The 13,640-nt window shown below is 47.1% G+C and overlaps 1 protein-coding gene across 2 annotated transcripts in view; it reads left to right on the plus strand.

Annotated features, from left to right (window-relative positions):
• Positions 1–13,640, plus strand: part of dab1a (DAB adaptor protein 1a) — a 268,746-nt gene that overhangs the window by 171,089 nt on the left and 84,017 nt on the right. For both annotated transcript variants that reach the window (XM_083768179.1, XM_083768178.1), the window contains one exon: positions 11,218–11,512. In XM_083768179.1, coding sequence (XP_083624305.1) covers positions 11,443–11,512 — 70 coding nt within the window. In that variant the 5' untranslated portion in view covers positions 11,218–11,442. The remainder of the gene's footprint in view (positions 1–11,217; positions 11,513–13,640) is intronic.

Raw genomic sequence — 13,640 nt, forward strand, 5'->3', positions numbered from 1 at the left:
GTCTGAACTGAGTGATGTTGGGTCTGCCTAGTGGGTGTCTGACATACATACATACATACATACATACATACATACATACATACATACATACATAGGGACAGACATTGCTGTTCCTTGGAGTGGCTGCACCACTCAAAAAACAATCTTGCGTACAAAAGCTTATTTCATGAATATCCATGATTTTTCATTGTCATGGTGACAAATATTAGGTGCAGAAGTACTGTAGATCATTTGTAAGTGGGCTTATCACATATGGAAGTCCGAGCTACAATATTTGGGAAATTGGTTGCAGCAACAACAACAACAACAACAATAACAACAACAACAACAACAACAGAGTGTGTGCATGCGTTGGTGTGAGAGTGCGTCTAGCCAACACCAACCCGGGACTCCTGAACTGCTGCCCTCCACACCCTCCTGTCTGGCATGGGAGTCTTGAGCTCTACAGTGTTGTTAGCTAAGCTGTCACGCCGCAGTGCATCTACATAAGTGGTGCACTTCTTGCCTTCCCTGGCATTGCATTGGAGTATTCTATTCATGACTTAACTAAACATGCAATAGCATCCGTATGTATGTAAATATCACTTTATGTTGACACATAGTATCTAATGTTGAGATAGCTATAGGCCTACTTAGAATAGAATAGCAGCTTGACTTGAAATCATTCGCAAATTGCCTTGCAATCAAAATGGTATAAAATCACAATTACAGTAGATATTGTATACCTCCTGTAGTGTTGTGCTGCTGGTGCATGCTTGCTGGCTGGGATCCCTCACTGGCTGGCTCGTCTGCTTGAAACAGCCTCCAGGCCAGTTACAATGGCTGCTGCTTTATCAACAACGACAGCTGCACCAAGGATTTCAGGGTAGGGGGTGGGGGGGGGGGGGGGGGGGGTGGTGGTGGTGATGGGGTGGTGGGGTGCGTTCAGATGTATGCATTGTGAAAATCCCCCCCTTTTTAATACACGCTGGCCGCATTCCCGGTGTGCTGTAGGCTCCACCTGCAAAGAGGACTTATTTCAAAGACCTTCAGTAGTGGCAGTATATTACAGTATAGTTTGCTACAGTTATAATCTTGCCAATCCAACCGCCATGGAAAGGGACTTTTGTTTGAGCCACTCAAGTGGCTGGATCTCTGTTGTGCCAAACCTGGAGGTCTCCGCCAAAGTATTAAGTATGTCTGTTTTGTAAAACGGGCTGGCACGGTTTTTAAGAGCCTTATTTTTGCCACATATGTTGCCTGACGATACCCATTCAGAGGGCATCGTGGGTCCCTGACGAAACCATGGCAAGAGGACATTATAAGGGGATTAAGGTGCCATGTCCACCAAGATGTTTCGTTCCAGATGTGCATGTTTTGAATTGTCTACAGTGTTTGGCGCTGCGTTTTTTTGGAAACGCCAGCAGTGTGACGTGGCGCGGTGTGGCGCTAAGCTTTCATTTTGCACTGGCGCGTTCACGTGTCACCTTTTTCTCTCCTGAAAGCTGCTTGGCTTGAAGCTTGAGCTGAGAAAAATTAAACTCATGCCTTTTTTAGGCGATCGCTTTGGTGTTTTCAGGCCGGGGGGGAAATAAAAATCCTCTGTGGACATCGCCCCTATATATATATATATATATATATATATATATATATATAGTCAGGTGCAATCCTCATTATATCCAAAACTGTTATTTATCAGGATTCAAATTAAAAAAATAGCAAAAGGAGCAAATGTACAAGCTCAAGATGTGTTGATTTGCGACACGTTTTGAGCTTGCTACTTTTGTGTGACGCTGTAGTATGATCAAGTATAGGGCGTTGTTTTACAAAACAAAATATGTTAAAACATGCAGATAAGACGTTTCTGCCCGACAGCGATACTGTACAGTGGCTATAGTGTAAATTACACAAACGCCACACCTGTGTATGGAGCTGAACTTTCCCCTCATCTATCTCTCGTTATCTCACTCACCCTGCATGCTCGCAGACCTTTCATCCCATTTACACTCGTCTCCACCTTTAACCCCTCTGTCCTTATCTGATCCTTCACCTTCTCTTCAGGGTTCTCTCTCCTTCACTTCACTTCACAGCCTCCCCCCTCTCTCTCTCTCTCTCTCTCTCTCTCTCTCTCTCTCTCTCTCTCTCTCTCTCTCTCTCTCTCTCAGATTAATTCTTTATTCATATAAACTCCTCAGCATCACCCAACAGGTAAGGTCTCAATATTTTACCACCATACTGCCTCATATCCTGGCTTATTTCTCCGGCTAAGATCTGTTCACAGTGTTCCAGGGACGACTAGGCTTTGATCTGACATTTTCTTTCTAGCTTGTGTGTGTGTGTGTGTGTGTGTGTGTGTGTGTGTGTGTGTGTGTGTGTGTGTGTGTGTGTGTGTGTGTGCCTGCGTGCGTGCGTGCGTGCGTTACATGCAGCAAGGGAGAACTCGCACACAGAGAGCAATAAGACTAGGTGGAAACCTAGTATGTGGCTGGATTGTGTTGCTGGAATCCAATCAAACTAATTGTCTCCACCAGGCCGAAGGCATGGGGAGAGACTATGTTTTACTTTGTGTGTTTTTGTGTGTGTCCGTCCGTGTGTGTGTGTCCGTCCGTCCGTCTGTGTACAGCTAATCTCCGGCACTGTTAACCCAGTCGATGCCAAATTTTGCACACACACTCCCTGGATGCCAACGATGAACCTCTGCCTCAAATTTTCCAGAATGGCCTGTTATAGCGGAGGCTGACTTTTGTAAAACTCATTTATGGATATTACTCCAAAAATCCCGCAAATCGTTACACAGTATCTCTGTAGTCATGTGTTCAAGACGGATCTGTCCTATATTTCATATTCCATCCTACAGTATTGCCCCGTTTTGAACAAAAAGGTGGATTTTTGCAAAACACATTTTTGGAACAAAATGCCTCAAATCATCCAATTGCCATCCAAGGCGTTAAAGGAATTGGCACCCTTTTCACATTGGCCTATTGCAGCGCCACCAGGAGGCCACAACCTGCCCTGCCCTGGTGGAGACCTGTGCCCCGAGGGGCACTTCATCTAGTTATCTTTTACTCTGGATTGAAAATGTTACGGTCATTACTTACTCGCACACTCACTCATAAATTACTTTTCACGTTGCACAGAAGCATCGTCTTTTAATTTGGATTGAAAAGATTATTCTAGGTTGTTAGGATAGACTACATCCCATACCCTGGAGGTAGCATTGCTCTGCAGTTGGCTAGTTGTCGTTGTTATGCTGACCACACTCCATAAGCCATGCAGTCTAATGTATTTGATTGCATTGCTGGGCTGCACCAAATACAGTATGTTTGTCTGTGTTAAACGTCCCACATGCCATGGTCTAAAACATTTGCTCTTGGCACTGTGTGTACAGTCACGTAACGTATATCAAAACACAGTAGAAAGATTTCAAATCCAGATTCTAGTCAGACGTTTAGTTGTCTGTGTGTGAGTGAGTCCTCCCTTGCATTTTGTTCACCTGACTCTCGCGCCAGAGAAGCTGACAAACAAAGGACACTTTCTAACCACTTAAACCCCACATGGTTGAGCGGAGTCCCTCAGGACGTCTTTTCTGTTTTCTCTTATCGTGGAGAAAGCTTTCGCTATTTTCAGAGAAAGCTTTCCCCACATTATGGATGTAGTGGTTAAAGGCTAAACCCTTAGAGTACCGCTGCTGTGTGTTGTCATTTGAAAGTATATTAGTATCTGTCCGTAAGTATGTCATCTTTAGGCTACGTGTTTTACAGGCAGAGAGGTAACATTCAATTAAATTAAATAACTCAAAAAAACACCTGAGCGACAGAGACGTGAACCATGCCATGAGTCACGTACTGTACGTAGCACTGTTACCTGGTTACTAATCAACTTGTGTCAGTCTTTATGATCGGGACTCTGCACCTGTTGTCAGAATATGACGAGGAAAAAACTAATGGGGGAGGGAGGGATGGCGAGAGGGGGCTTGGTAGTGCTTATTGTAAGCAATGTTTTGGGCTTTTTTATGTACAAGTCGCTAAAATATTGATAGTTGCAGGTTGCTGTTTTTTGGGCTTGTTTCTAAAATGTAGTTTCTTATTTGGGCTTGCTTCCTATAGTGTTGTTTAAACCAGTGGTTCTCAAACTTCGTTTTTAGTCCCACGATTTTTTGTATCTTGTTTTAGTTATTTCTGTGAATTTAGGGTAGTATTCTTCTCTAATGTGTTTATATTTGTCACGTGCAGTCAAGAAGTGGAGCTCTGGCCAGCCGGGGCGCCTGATGGAGGGGAAAGGAACTGGTTGGAATAACGTGTTCCTTCCACGCGCTACGTCCAACCAGGGAAACTCCCCCCTGTCAGGTGTAAAGGAGCAACTTGGACACTCAGGCATGAAGGAAGCATGAGTTCAAGTCCGTTGCTCTCCCCTTGTCCCCCATATATGGGGACTAGGTTGGTGGAGGGTGTGTAGAGCCAGGATCACATTAGATGATTGACACAGGGGTGAAAAATGGGTTACAAAATCGTGGGATAAAAATATATATAAAAAAAAAGAAGTGGAGCTCTGTCTCCACCACTCCTTGTGAGAACACAGCCTGTCCTCTCTGGGCAGCCAGGCTTGTCTATATCTGCCTTTCTCGATGGCCAGGCTGTGCCAGTCTGTACATTGTTATGGTTTCTCTCTCTCTCGCGCGCATCTGGTGACACTGGGAGCTTTGGTGAACTACGGAGAGTGTGTGTGTGTGTGTGTGTGTGTGTGTGTGTGTGTGTGTGGTTTGTGGGGGGGGGGGGGGGGGGGGGGGGGGGGGGGGAGTGTGCAGATAGGGGAGCGAGGGGAAGTGGAGAGGAGAGGAGGACTAGGTCTTCTCTTTGAGTAGTCATTATTCAGATGGAGAGAGAGAGAGAGAGCTGAATGCGTACAGGAGCTAATCTCACCTACACTGAGCCTGATGGACAGAACACAATTATCCCCAGTGAGCGAGAGAGAGAGACTAACATGGTGTAAAGAGAGAGAAAGAGAGAGAGAAAGAAATAGAGAGACATCCTTGCCCTCCCCCTACCCGTAAGCTCCATATCGTCTCCGTATAAACTGTTATACTTTTCAGAATTCAAATTAAAAAATAGCAGATCTACAGCTCAAAACACGTCACTTTGCGCTGTTTCGAGCTTGCAGATCTGCTCTTTCGATACTTTTGTGTGACGCTGTTGTATGATCAAGTAGGGCATTAATTTACGGAAAAACACAAAAAGCTGTACGTTCTTTTTGTCAGTATTTCAGTTGGAGAATATGTTGACAAGAAGCATTCTGTCAGTTTGCTTCCCCCGTGAGAATGCTGAGCCAGCTCACTCACTCACTCACTCACTCACTCACTCACTCACTCACTCACTCACTGACACGTGGACAGACAGGCACAGACAGTGAGATTTAGAAACCCTGTGGGGTTTATACGGTTAATCTCACCTCAACATAATACAAACAAATCATAAAAAAAATCTATCATAATTTATTTGGCAACATGCCTCACATGCCTCACACACACGAAAAGAACATTTTCCCTAAACACACACACACACACACACACACACACACACACACACACACACACACACACACACACCGACTGGCCTATTTAGAGACACAGTTTACCATTCATTTCCTTATATCTGCTTTTCCTCCACGTCTTCCTTTCTGCTATTTTGGTGTGTGTGTGTGTGTGTGTGTGTGTGTGTGTGTGTGTGTGTGTGTGTGTGTGTGTGTGTGTGTGTGTGTGTGTGTGTGTGTGTGTGTGTGTGTGTGAGTGTGAGTGTGTGTGCGGGGGAGAGAATTTATACGGTTGAACTGGGAAATGGCTTATTTTCTTTCTTTCTTTCTTTCCTCTCTTTTTGAGAAATTGGTTCTCGTTCTGCCCACCGGGAACTGCAGCTTAATGTCACTCACTCTCTCTCTCTCTCTCTCTCTCTCTCTCTCTCTCTCTCTCTCTCTCTCTCTCTCTCTCTCCACTGTGTGCCCCCAGAGGACCCAGCAGCCATATGTCTGGAGTGAGGTAGACGTGTAGATAGGCGAGCTGTGCTGCAGCACTTTTCTCATTTCCAGGCTCAAACAATCATGTTTTACGGTTCATCTTTCTATGTCCGCTCAACCAGCAGGCTTAATTTTTCACAAATCCTGGGGCTGGGACCCACTTCTGGGTCGCGGGAGCATTTTGTTACCGGTCGTGAATATCCCCTTTTTTCATTTCAAAAGTGAATGAATCTATGATGGAAACCCCCTTTCTTCATGTGACCTCTGAAACCCCTCCAACCTCCTTGTTTGTGCACAATGATTTCTGGGAACAGATTCTGGGGTCTTACCTGACCAGACAGATGCCCCAGAGCCAAAGGAGGCGTTCACCTTTACGTATGTCTTTGGCTACGCATTTCTAAATGTTTTTTTGTGGCTTTTGCCTTTATTTTATATTTTTTATGGAGGGACAGACAGTAGGCTGACAGGAAATGGGGAGAGAGGTGACATGCAGTAAAGGCTGTTGGGATTGGGAATTGAACACGCGGCACACTGCCAGACTGGATCACCAGCCAAGGTGCCTGGACCGCTGAGCCACGGCCCAGGCGAAGGGTTTTTCTCCCTCACAGACAGCAGTCAGTCCAACCACACACTGCTGTGTGAAGTGGTCAGATGGGTGGACCACGTGCATTTTCAGAGCATGTTATACGATCATTCAATTGACTGCAGGTTCCGCAGCTTGGATCAATGGAACTGATTTTAAGAACCTATATGTCGGTATCGCAAAGAAAATAATTCGTTTTTCAAGGTTTAAAGAAAGAATACCATGGCTTTATAATATTCATGTTATGTTATCAATCATTAGGCAACAAAGTCTTATGCACACCTGTCTGCTCTGAGGCAGGTGCGTATACTATAGGCATGGCTCAATGTATTCACCTGTCTGCTCTGAGGCAGGTGCGTATACTATAGGCATGGCTCAATGTATTCACCTGTCTGCTCTGAGGCAGGTGCGTATACTATAGGCATGGCTCAATGTATTCACCTGTCTGCTCTGAGGCAGGTGCGTATACTATAGGCATGGCTCAATGTATTCGGTCAAAGACCTTCTTCAGGATGCCTGAAGGTCTTTGACCGAAACGTTGCCAATAAAGTTTGTATTGCAAGTGCAGACTGTGTGTGGGTCTTTGTGCACTTTATGTGCATTGTTCTGAATGTTATCAATCATTAAAATCCCAGTTATTTGGGGACCACACTTGCATATACTGTACACACCCTCGCGGCCAACCAGTGGTCCGTGCGCCTGCGGCCCACATGCAGGTTCACTGCATGTACCAGCCCAGCAATGCAATCAAATACATTAGACTGCATTATGGAGTGTGGTGACTGTGGTCACTCCATAATGCTACCTCCAGGGTATGGGATGTAGTCTATCCTAATAACCTAGAATAATCTTTTCAATCCAAAATAAAAGATGATGCTTCTGTGCAACTTTTATCCACTCATATTGTCTCTAAAAATACATATGAGTGAATATGAAAAGTAATTCATGAGTGAGTATGACGGTAACATGCACACTTCGACATGTAGACAGGAGGAGCCGGGATTCGAACCGCCGACCCATGGATCATTGGACGACCTGCCCTACCGTACCACAGTCGCCCCGTGAAGTGAAGTGTTATATCTGTGGACTGCTGACTGTGAAGAGTGAAGTGTTATATCTGTGGACTGCTGACTGTGAAGAGTGAAGAGTGAAGGAGTGAAGTGTTATGCACAGCCTGCATGTTAATGTCTCTAATACTGTCCACAGCGAGGAGGGAGGGAGGGAGGGGGGAGTCTTCCTCCTTCCATGCATGGGTACTAAAGAAGCAAAACCATGTCCACTGGTAATTGTGGATGAAAGCAGTTATTTTTCTGGGTTAAGGGGGGGGGGCTTCTCTTTCCTCTGGTCCAAATGCAGGATTAGCAGACCGCCTCTATGAAACTCACCCCCCCCCCCCCCCCTTGATGCTGCCTGAAAGACTTAGAGAGAGAGAGAGAGAGAGAGAGAGAGAAAGAGAGAGAGAGATGGGGGAAAGGAAAGGGGTTTGGGGGTGGAGGGGTGGCTGTTCTTTTCTTCCTCTGGCTTTCCCTCTCTCCGCTCTCTCCCTCCCTCCCAAGCTCTCTCTGTCTCTGTCTCTGTCTCTGTCTCTGTCTCTGTCTCTGTCTCTGTCTCTGTCTCTCTCTCCCTCTCTCTCTTCCTCTCTCTCTCTTCCTCTCTTCTTTCCTCTCCCTCCCTCCATCCGTGTTGGTTGGACCAGTGCTATGCTGATAATTCCAGTAATTGCAGTGACTCACACAGTTGTGTTTAGTCCAGATAAAGAATATTGTCAGCGTTTTGCCACGACATGGCCTCATCCTGCTCATCCTCCTCCTCCTCATCTCCGCTGGCGGGGAATTAAATGGACTCGTTCGCGTTTCCCTCCTCTCTCCTCTTCTCTTCTTGTTCACTCTGTTATGTTTCTGTCCGAGGAAATTAAAAGCCTCTCAGTCGGTCTGCACTGCACTCTCCCCCCCCCCTGCACTCAGGCATAGGGGCCCCCTATTCATACAGAGAGAGAGAGAGAGAGAGAGAGAGAGAGGGGGGTGTAAAGACTCAAGAGAGGGGTGGAGAAAAATAAGACCCCCACCCCCAATCCCCCCTCGTTCCCCTTTAGAACACTGGTTCTAAAACTCCTTCATGTCAAGGACCCCCAAATTGATTTGGCCGTTTACCCCATTTTAAAATGTTTTGTCCCATGCATGGAGCGGAGGCACCGCTCAAAAATAACACAAAAAAACAATATAAGCTTATTTGTGACGTGGCGTATACTGTGAGCTTATATATATATCTGCAAAGAATTATGATTATATATAGCGAACGCATGAATGCATGGTGCAGTGGTTAAGATGCTAGTGGGTTTCCGAGGCTAAGATGATACTGATGCTACATTAACTCATTTTGCTGGGGGTCGGGCCCTCCACAATAATCATATTTGAACTGGAACTGTTTGAAGTTGAGGTTCAGGCATAGAAGTAGTTTGACTCGGTTCCATGGATAAATATTGTGAAAATAGCAGAACTACTACTCATATAACGCCCATGTTTGACCGTTTGTATGGTAGAAGTTTGTGTATACCCTCATTGTCTCCACCGGCCGAAGGCATGTGGGGAGAGTATGTTTTGCACTCCGTCCGTCCGTTTGTGTGTCCGTCCGTGTGTCCGTCCGTGTGTCCGTGAACAGCTAATCTCGGCCACCGTTAACCCGGTCGATGCCAAATTTTGCACACACACTCCCTGGATGCCAACGATGAACCTCTGCCCCAAACTTTCCAGAACGGCCTGTTATAGCGCCACCAGGAGGCCGCTTTGTGCAAAACAACCCGGTCGATGCCAAATTTTGCACACACACTCCCTGGATGCCAACGATGAACCTCTGCCCCAAACTTTCCAGAACGGCCTGTTATAGCGCCACCAGGAGGCCGCTTTGTGCAAAACAAGTTTTTGCACAGTACACCTACAGATTTTGTCCAAACATCACGCAAATTGGTACACAGTCTCTCTAGAGCCATTCAACGAAACGGGTCTTTCAGATTTATCAGACTCCATCCTGATTGGTTAAGATTGCCTTCCAAAGTTCACAGGAGTGCTCAGTTTCAAACAAAATGCTGCAAATCATGAACACATCGCGTGATTTCCGTGAAATTGTGCACCCACATTCCCACTAGGCCGAGGACGAAATGCCACATGAACAATTTCAACTCAGCCTCAAGGTGGCGCTATAACTGGCCGAAAAGTGTTTTTACCTCTAACTGCACGGATCTGTGGATAACCTGGTGGAGACCTGTGCCCGGAAGGGCACTTTTTCTAGTTTTGTAGTGTTGTCTTAGTGTTTCGTGTTTTGCCTAGTTGTTGCCTGTCTTGTCTCACCTCTTCCCCTTTTACACACCTGTCTCCATTCTGTCATTAGCCTGCAGTTGCCTGATGACACTCACCTGTGTTTGCTTCACTATCAGCCTGTCGTCTATCCACACTTTTCCTGGGCTGTGTGTGCTCCAGTTCCTGTCGATTTGATCCAATAAAAGCCAATGAAACTGGTCAGATGACCAATGATCCAATGAAATCAACAGGAACTGGAGCACACACAGCCCAGGAAAAGTGTGGATAAGTACTGGACTCATTCTGCTCTCACACTGCCATCCAAGGTTGATGTTCTGCCTGTTTTGTCCTGCTGTTGCCTCTTCACCATGTAAGCTGTTAAGTGTTCTTTGTCTAATAAATATTGGACTTTACTCTGTGTGTGTGTGTGTGTGTGTGTGTGTGTGTGTGTGTGTGTGCGTGTGCGTGTGCGTGTGCGTGTGCGTGTGCGTGTGTGTGTGTGTGCGCGCGTGTATTTGGACTGCCAGGCGGTGGTAGAGCTCAGAATTCTCCATCAATGCCAATTAACACTTGTGAGAAGAGCACAGGAGGCAGTTGGGGGCGTACACACACACACACACAGGGCGCTGGAAAGGGGCAGCAGGGCAGAGAAAGGGGAGGTCCACTTGGCCTGACGGGTCGATGGGTTGGTTGTTCAGTCCAGGCGGTCGCCTGGTGGTGATCTGAGGAAGCGCTGCTCGTCCAGCCCTTGAGCAAGACACTGACTGAACCCCCGACTGCCCCCCCCACCAACCAGGCGTGCCTTTGACTGTCTGCCTCTGTCGTTGTTGGTCGAGTAAATGTGTGAGAATGGGTGAATATTAGTATATAACTAAGGATGTGTGTAGGTACATAGGCTAAAAAATATTACACTAAAATATAGTACACAATGCCCCTTTTTGCCCCCTATATTATTTGACAATTTAGCCAATGTTCATTTCACATCATTTCTATATAAATGAAGACAATTTACTCTTTACATTTAAATGCATAATTTCTCAGAGCATTAGGTGAAGGAGGATATTTACAGTAGAGCTTTGACAGTGTGCTTGATAATAGAATATAGAACAGGATGCCGGATGGCGCCCCAAAAGCTTTAGCACGCTCTCTCTCTCTCTCTCTCTCTCTCTCTCTCTCTCTCTCTCTTCACAATAGTTTCCATGGGTAACCATGGACTCAAGGCGCCCGCGAGCAACAAAATAGGCTCATTGGCATGCCAACTGTAGACTCCTGCTACCTTCGCCTGCCAAGACAGGAACATGACCTAACAAAACCTCTCTCTCTCTCTCTCTCTCTCTCTCTCTCTCTACCACGCAGCTCTCCGTGGGTGTGCGTGGGATGTTGTGTCAGGGCTAGAGCCCGTCCCCCTCTCTCTCTCCCATGAGCCTGTGTGCCCACACACACACCTGGCGCCTCCACACGCACGCCCGGCGCCCACCGCAGCACGCGCGCACTCGGCACGGCGAGCACACGACGACGGACCCCTCGGAGCCCAGCGGAGCCCCACGCGCAGCGGAGGCTTAGCCCAGTTGGAGCCTGAGGATGTCAACAGAGACCGAGCTCCAGCCAGCGTCCAGGCCCAGCAGCGTGAGACGGGACTCCAGGAGGAAAGGTAAAGGACACTATATGCATGTGTACAACGCTTATGGCTATGTCCATCCATTTCCATGATGACGTTGCTCCAGGCATGGGTTACTGAGGGGGGTTGCGACGGTGCCATCGCGTGTGGCTATGCAGGCCAATACGTGAACACACGCACACACGCACGTGTGTGTGTGTGTGTTTGTGTGTTTGTGCGTGTGTGTGTGTGTGTGTGTGTGCGTGCCTGCGTGCCCGTGTGCATGCGTGCGTTTATCCTGCATTATTCTACACTTCCCACCTGCAGGCACTTGTTTTTAATTGCACTGGTGTGGAACTAGGTCATATAGCGCAAGCACACAGGCTTTTAGCACACTAGACCTGTGCCCGTCGGCCACCGGCCTACTTGGGAACGATGCAACTTGGGAACCTAATAATAGGTATGTTGTCATAGCACCCATTTTAACTGTCTGTCTGTGTCCCACATGGCGATCTCTGTATCTGTCTGCCTGTGTCTGAAGAGTGCAAACTGACTGTGAAAAGTGGACTGGTTAAGTAATCAAATGGCAGGTGTGGGGTTTCCATGGCAATGGAAGATAGCAACCGAGGCAGATAGACATAGTATGCAGAGTATGCAGAAGTGCCGTTCACACCTGTGCTTTGTGGCTGTGATTACGTCACTGACGTTACTGCGTCTTCAACTCAGCTCGGGTCGGTGTGCGAATACTGGCCAATCACAGCGGGCCTTTCCTACAGGCAGCAGTGAAAGTTAACGTAAAAGAGCCCTTGTCTGTACCGCGTCGAACCAGGGAAAGCAACAACTATCTCTGTCTCTCTCTCTTATTCACGGAAAGAAAACCACAACATGAAACAACACAGACAGAATAAGGTCAGTGGCCAAGCACAACGATGTCTGTCTTCGTTCAAAATGTACGGTTTGTGTGTGTCTCACTTGGACACACGATATTCACTGAGAATCGATGACAACGTGGGCCACGTGGCGTAAGACGCGAGCGCACATTATTGTGCTCTGTCAGGTGGAAACCTCATATGTTCAAAACTGTTACTTCAGGATTTACATTCAAATACAGCAGATCTACAAGCTCTTATGATGCTTTTGTGGATCTGCTACATTTGATGCTTTTGTGTAAGATAACAGGTTTCTGTTTGACAGCAACACTATACTATATTCCACTTTTAGTTTGCTCTGTTTGTCATTTCTCACGTCTCTCTCTCTCTCGCACTCTCTCTCCCTCTAAACAAAACACAAACACCAATTTGAGCCATTATTTTCTTTTCCCTTTTCCTGTCTCTGCATTCATATAGCATTCAGGTGCTTACTCCATTATCCTGTTTATTGGCGACAACATGGCATGGGCGGCTGTTGTTGTTGTTGTTGTTGTTGCCACAGTAGCAGATGTGGGGTTGTTACGGCATCTAAGCTGGCAAAACAGGTGCAATGGGGGGATGTCACAATACGCTAGCTATAGCAAACACACCCAGCTGTGCAGGAGGAGGAGAGGGGAGGGAGAGGTAACTAGGGGTATTAGAGCAGGTCTCAGGTCTAAGGTGCATGGGGCAGGAGCAGAGGTGATGCCAGGGAGCCTGGCACCCTGGCACCACCGCTCCATCTAACCCGGCTGCCTCTGTGCCACCTGGCAGGGCGTGCACCTGAGTGATGCCCCCAGTATTCACTCAATCAGCGGTGTGATTGATAGGGCGAGATGCTGGGCACAGTTGCCGGTGACATGTAATTGATGTACAAGCAAAGCAAACACAGACACTCATGCACGGTCACACGCACGCACGCACGCACGCTCGCTCGCACGCATACAGACACATTTACACACAGTATCACATGCGGCAGATGCCTCATTGCACACATCACGTGCCTCTGCACCTGCAAAGCTGCTTTGGGGTCTCCGGCGTGTGTGAAGACTAGGGCTGGAGGTCTCTGGAGTTTGTATAAAACTGCACTGTTCGTCATACACACTGTTCTCCATATAGGCTGGTATACTGTACATGCGCATACGCTCATGCACACGTATATTGTAAGCACACACGCTCACGTGCACATACAGAGAGGTGCAGTGCGACTGGGAACGAAGCCAGGTAGAGCACATGAAGATGAATGGTTGTACTCTCTCTCTCTCTCTCTCTCT

This window comes from Protomyctophum parallelum (genome assembly GCF_964188405.1).
Source record: "Protomyctophum parallelum genome assembly, chromosome: 6".
Lineage (NCBI taxonomy): Eukaryota > Metazoa > Chordata > Actinopteri > Myctophiformes > Myctophidae > Protomyctophum > Protomyctophum parallelum.